General features: G+C 40.2%; 1 protein-coding gene across 7 annotated transcripts in view; it reads left to right on the forward strand.

Annotated features, from left to right (window-relative positions):
- TTC1 (tetratricopeptide repeat domain 1) overlaps positions 1 to 2,201 on the forward strand; it is a 53,401-nt gene extending 51,200 nt beyond the window's left edge. For all 7 annotated transcript variants that reach the window (XM_067566605.1, XM_067566603.1, XM_067566610.1 and 4 more), the window contains one exon: positions 566 to 2,201. In XM_067566605.1, coding sequence (XP_067422706.1) covers positions 566 to 702 — 137 coding nt within the window. In that variant the 3' untranslated portion in view covers positions 703 to 2,201. The remainder of the gene's footprint in view (positions 1 to 565) is intronic.
- Positions 2,202 to 6,000: the final 3,799 nt, after the last annotated feature.

Below are 6,000 nucleotides of genomic sequence, written 5' to 3' on the forward strand. Positions count from 1 at the left end.
TTACACAGTTTTACTGATGTTTTGCACTCTGTGGTTAGTTATAAAGTTAATTAATGTTTATGTAGTATACTTCTAAACTGAAGATGTTTCAAATGATAACCAGGTGGGAATTGAGAATTTTCAGAATTATCAGAAATGGAACAACAAATGGTGCCGTTATCAGAGTTAAATCTAGATAGAAATGTTGAGGAGAGAGAAGCACTTTGCTGTTGCTGTCTTAAGAAATCTCTTGCCTTGAAGATTGGTATGGGAAAATAGAGCCACTTGTAGGCCATCAGTTAAAATATAACACCCATGTCTCCAGTATCTGAGAATTACCATCAGGCTGTTTGGGACATGATATGAAATTGGCTTGCTTGTCTGTTTTTAGTTTCTAGTGGACAAGTGACTGCAACACATTAACTGGAAAAAAAATATTGGTCTCAAATGCTAAGGATTGAATGGGCTGCATCTGCCTCGAACAGTATAACCAGGCTGTGGAGCTACGGATAATTCAGTATCTTTCAAGCCACTTATACATAGGCTGGAGTTGTATGTTTAATTTTTTCTTAATTTTGCATTTTAGGTAAGCTGAAAGATCTTGGGAACTTGGTTCTTCGACCCTTTGGCCTGTCGACAGAAAATTTCCAGATCAACCAGGATTCTTCAACTGGCTCATACTCCATCAATTTTGTTCAAAATCCAAACAATAACAACAGATAACATGAGCTAGGCCTACTCCTATTAAAAAGCTGGCTTTCAAGCTTTGTGACAGAGTGCTTTGAACTACCAATAAAAGTGTCCAGCAATCATTTAACATGTAAAATCACTTTATCCAAATGAAAATAGACTTGAGGCTATTCATTTCCACTTTTCTGAAATATTTAATAAGTCATTTGATTTCCCTTTTACAGTGACGACTTTGAGCCGAGTGTATTTCCAAGTGCATTATTTGTCTTCCCTAACAAGGAAGTTGGCTACCCTGTCCCATTCACTCTCAGCAACATCAGTCTAGCAAGCAATTCAGTTGAATCAAAATGCTCACATGCCTGTAACCCATGTTACAGGTGTGTTTAATGGGTGTCTTGTGGTGTTAGTGAATCTATCAGAAGCACCTCTCTCTGCTCAGCCACTGAGTGTGACTGGCAGTGGCAATAGAAGCAAGCTGACCTCCTCTGTGGTATAATTTATCTTCATTGTAATAAAGGCTTGATGTTTCTGTTGGGCTGATTTGTGATTTTTGTCCAGTATTTTGGCCTCTCTCAAGAGGTAACCAACGAATGATGGAATTTTTTTTAATGCATATAAACATAACCTACAAATAAGAGAGCAAATTTGCAAGAGACTGATTTTTTTTTTTTTTTTTAATTGCAAGGCTTTTAATCTTAACATTATCTTATAGAGTTTATATCATTAATATTTTCTGGAGCATGCTGGCATCAGAGGTTCTCTACTTTATCTTGATACTCTCTGGAGACTATCTGGAAGCTACAAACTGCCTTAATGTTTTTGGTGTGTTAACTTCTACTATGAGGTCAGTGAAATTCACCTGCCTGGATTCAGTACATGTGGGTTTCACAAAGTAGCTTTCTGATGCTAGGATAATGAGATGCAAATATCAGTGATGTTAAAGTGGTTGCAAAAGGTCTTTGAGCTGTATTAGAGTCTCTGAATCTAGGAAAGATTTACATCTATGCAATATACTATTAAAATATTGTGGGGTTTGAGTTGGGGTGAGGGTTTTTGGTAGTGTGTAGCTAACCATGGTTTTTTGTTTTGACCCAGTTTTGTAATAGTAAGGCCAAAACCTGGCTGCAGCTGTTAATTTAATATTGTGTTGCTTTGAAAACATCACTTATTTAAAATATTAAATTAATAATTGAACGATAGCTGTTTATTCATTTCCAGTTCTCTTTCTCCTTTAACTTAGCCCTGAAACTTTTTAGCTGTGTGCACCTGACTTCAGCTTCCTGTCACCATAGATTAATCTGGTACTCGCATATCTTGAGCCCTATTTCCTACAATGACATGCCAGAGGGAGACAGCCCCTCAAGCTATATCCTAGTTTTTATTGTTGAGTTTTTTAGTGCTGTGGTTCTCCTTTGTTTGGAAAGATTGGGATTTTGCTTAGCTATGTCCTGCCATGTGAGGTTCGTGGGCTAGTTTTGACTATATGGCTACTGGGTGTGTGCTGTCTATAGCACCTGTTACAAACTACCTCATGTCTGCAGTGAATGTGCACAACGTCCATGGGGACTAAAATGTCAATGGAAAAATGTCCTGGTTCACACTGAGGCCTATGCGGACTTTTAACTTCTTCTGCATAACTAAAATGTCAACAACTGAAAACAGCCACCAGAATTTCCATGTGTTTTGGCCTTAGTCATGAATTGTGCTAGTGGAATGGGGTTTATGTCTCACAGAAGGCTCTGTTCTCAGCTCTGCCCAGTTTCTGCTCGGTGCAGCAGAGGTGGAGGAGCTCTGAAGGAGCTAGTTGGTCCTCGTGTAATTAAGAGCAGCCACAGGGCTACTTTTAACTACAGCTTGGCTGCAACAGTCCCAAAGAGCTGTTCGCCAGGGTTCTGAGGGGGAAGTCAGAACCTGCTTTTCAGGTTTTGTCACCTGTAGATTCTCCCTGCACCAGGGATTACTCTGCTGGTTGTGTAAACAAGATTGACAGCCTCTTTGCACCTGCAAGTGCAAAGAGGATGTGAAGGGGCTCCGGTTAGCACCCTGAGGCTTCCGTCTGCTACTCCTTTAGAAGGAAAAAACCCCAGATCTTTTATAAATATAAAGTCGATTTTTAAACTGGAGCATCCCAAACTGATTCTGGACATTTGAAATCTTTCTTGACTGGCTGATTAATCAACAGTTAACTTCAGTGAACAGGACTCTCAAATGTACATCAGATGTGTAGAGCCACAGTCAATGATTTAACACCTGATGCCTTGTCTTACAAACTTTAAGGGGCAGATTTCTTCCTGTATTATATTCCTGCTTCAGATTTTTAAAGGCCTGAAGGGCTGAAAATATTTTCTGTGCATAAGAGGGGAAATTATTTATCTTACAGTACAAAGGAAAAAGCACAATTGAATGACTACATGATATTACTAGTTTTGTTCTTTGCCCGTGCAGTCACCATGAGTTTGAGGAATACTGAATGAGCTTTTAAAATGTCAGTTGCAGTATGTAGGTATTTAAATGACTGCCACAAAGGAAAGTAAATGTGAAGAATGAAATCAGGTTGTTGGACAAGACCTATTTTCTGTAAAACCATGTTAACTGGCATTTATTATAGTCCTGTCCTTTAATTTTATATTAATGGAATCCCTATCAGCTTTTCCATTATTTTAGCCTGACTTCAATCCCAGGCAACTGGTCTATAGTTAATGGGGCATCCCACTTGTTCTTTCTGAATATTGACACAACATTAATGCTCTACCAGTCTTCTGAAATTTCTGTTACAAGATTTCTTAAAAATTAATATCAGCCAACTCTTTAAAGACTCCTGCTTGCAAGTTATCAGGCCTGCTGATTTTTAAAATGTTTAGCCTTAGTAGATGTTTTCATCCACCTGGGTACCAATGGACTAGAAAGTGCTTCGTCATCCTTATGTGTTACAGGCACATGGTCCTGCTTTTTTCCAAATACAGAACAGAAATTTATTAACACTTCTGCCTTCAAATTTTACCGTCTCTTGCTGGCACTGGGCCTATATCATTTCTGTGATTTCTTTTGTCCCTAATATACTTCTTGTCCCTAACCCTGCCAGCCAAGGATTTTTTTCCGAGATCCTTAGCTTTATGCCTTATCAATTTTCTATACTTCACAACTTCTAATTTATAGTGCTATCTATTCCCTTCCCCCCTCCCCCTTTTTTTTTTTTCCATTTGTTATATATTGTTTTTTTATTTCTAATTGCTGCCATCACCACGAGTGGGATGGGCTTTTAGTCAAAGTTATCCTCTTGATTGTGAAATCATGGCTTTCTGGTCATCGAATAAACTTTTTAATCACATTTTTCTGTTTCAATTTATTCTTCCCAATCAATCTCATTTATAGTTTTCCTCAGTTTTGAAAAATTAGCCCTTTTGAAGCAGTGGGTGTTACTGGGTGGGACTGTCCTCTGGTTGCCGATACTGAACGTAATGAGGATCACTGGTCCTTAGATGGATTAATCACTGGACTGGAAGTTGGTAGCTGCCCTTTTCCCATCATAATGAGGTCCAAAATAGTTACTTTGTGTTTCACCAAGGTGCAATATTTTGTGTTAGGAAGTCTGACATTTTACTACTGCCTGCATGACCCCTCCCACGTAAACCTCCCAAAATTGACATCCCCCATAACACAATTTTTCTCCCCACCCATTAGGCAGTTGTTTAAAGAGTAACTCATCGTGTTCTCTGGTTTGATTGGTCTGGAACAGACCACAACTTCTTTCTAATCTTTGTAGTTACCTGTTGCTCCCTATACATTCCAGGGGCTGTGGCTCCAGTTATTGATAGGTTGGTTTTTTTAAAGGAGTTAACTCTATTTAATGTAGAGCGCCACCCTGCATCAACAAGCTAGAACGAGTGATTTTAATATTCCAATTACGTGACTTGTCCATCCAGGTTTTAGTGATGCCAATTATATTAAATTCCTTCTCATCAGTGAGAATTTCCATTTCCCTCTTGCTTGTTACTCAGGCTCCTCACATTGGTATATAAACAACGGAAAATGTGTCACTTCACATTCTTTGCTGTGTCAGTTTGTTTGCAACAGGCTGAGTTTGAGCTGCATTTGTTGTCTTAGCTCCCTTCCCTTGCAGTGCTAGTCAATAGCTTCCTGGCTGCTCCAACTAGTCTAACGGCCATGATTAACTCCTCCATCTCTGAAATGCAGACCATCCTACTTGTGTAGTTCTATGTGATGATGTGTAAATAGTTTTAATGTGTATCATCACCAGCAGAGACTTACCAGATGACTTCATGATCCTGCCCAGTCTTACAGTTACAGCTTTTATTTTTTGCTCCATGGAGACAGCACACCATTCCCGACTCTTCCGTTCTGTGTGGTGCTGGTGACTGATGCTGTACTGAAAGGCACAGGAGGCTTTCTAAATTAATTTAATAGTTAATCTTTGGAGGGGTATTAAGGTGTATCTGAGTTCTTTGAGAAATACTCTGTAGAACAATTTAACCTTGGAAAAAGGCACCATTGAGTTAGCGTTCTGTACACCCTGGAGAGAGCTGTGCAGAGTTTCGTAGCAGGCTGTATGAGACTATCAAAATGTGTTCATTCCAATTTAAAGAGCACCCTCCATGGTAGCTAAAGCGAGGCCTTATGTGTGTGTCTGGTTTTCTACATTAAAAAGTTTCCTCTCCTAATCCCTCATATTGTAGCACCATCTTGTGCAGCCTGTGGTATGAGAGATTGCCGATACAGTAAGCTCTATCACCCAGCCTACCCCTGCACAAAACAGTTGGTAGATAAGCAGTGTGATAAATAGACACAGTCTCACTGCTTGCTCATTTTGCCTCCAGGCCTTGCTCAGTCCTCTTCTCCAGTTCTAACCTAGTTGATTCTGGGATGCATTTCTCTGGGTCCTTCGCACTTATGAACAGTTCTAGTAAAGGAGAAGAGTGATGCTGCCCCCTCCCTGCCATTCCATAGTCTTATCTCCTTTCTCTCCCCTTAGCAAGTGGGACTGCACTATGCAAACTCCTCCTGTCTTGCTGCGGCTCCAATGCAAGATGAGTTGGGTTTATAGGCTGCAGACAGCGTGACTGCCTCCAGCTCTTTGAGCGCTGCCCTGTTCCTTCTCTCAAAGAAAAGGTAAGTACCGAGCACTAAGATGCAGGGTCCTGTATCTTTACACACACACCCCTCCCATTTGACTGCCCTAATGCAGGGCACAGCCCAGTGTGTTAAAGCCCAGCATGTGAAACCATTTGCCACCAATCTCCCCCACTGCCCATTAATGTGAGTAAACTGCACAATCTAGAGGGTAACTAGGGTCTCTGCAAACAGCCACTTCTC

Source organism: Emydura macquarii, unplaced genomic scaffold, assembly GCF_026122565.2.
Source record: "Emydura macquarii macquarii isolate MOO-44397 ecotype Brisbane River unplaced genomic scaffold, CSIRO-AGI_Emac_v2 contig_2768, whole genome shotgun sequence".
Lineage (NCBI taxonomy): Eukaryota > Metazoa > Chordata > Testudines > Chelidae > Emydura > Emydura macquarii.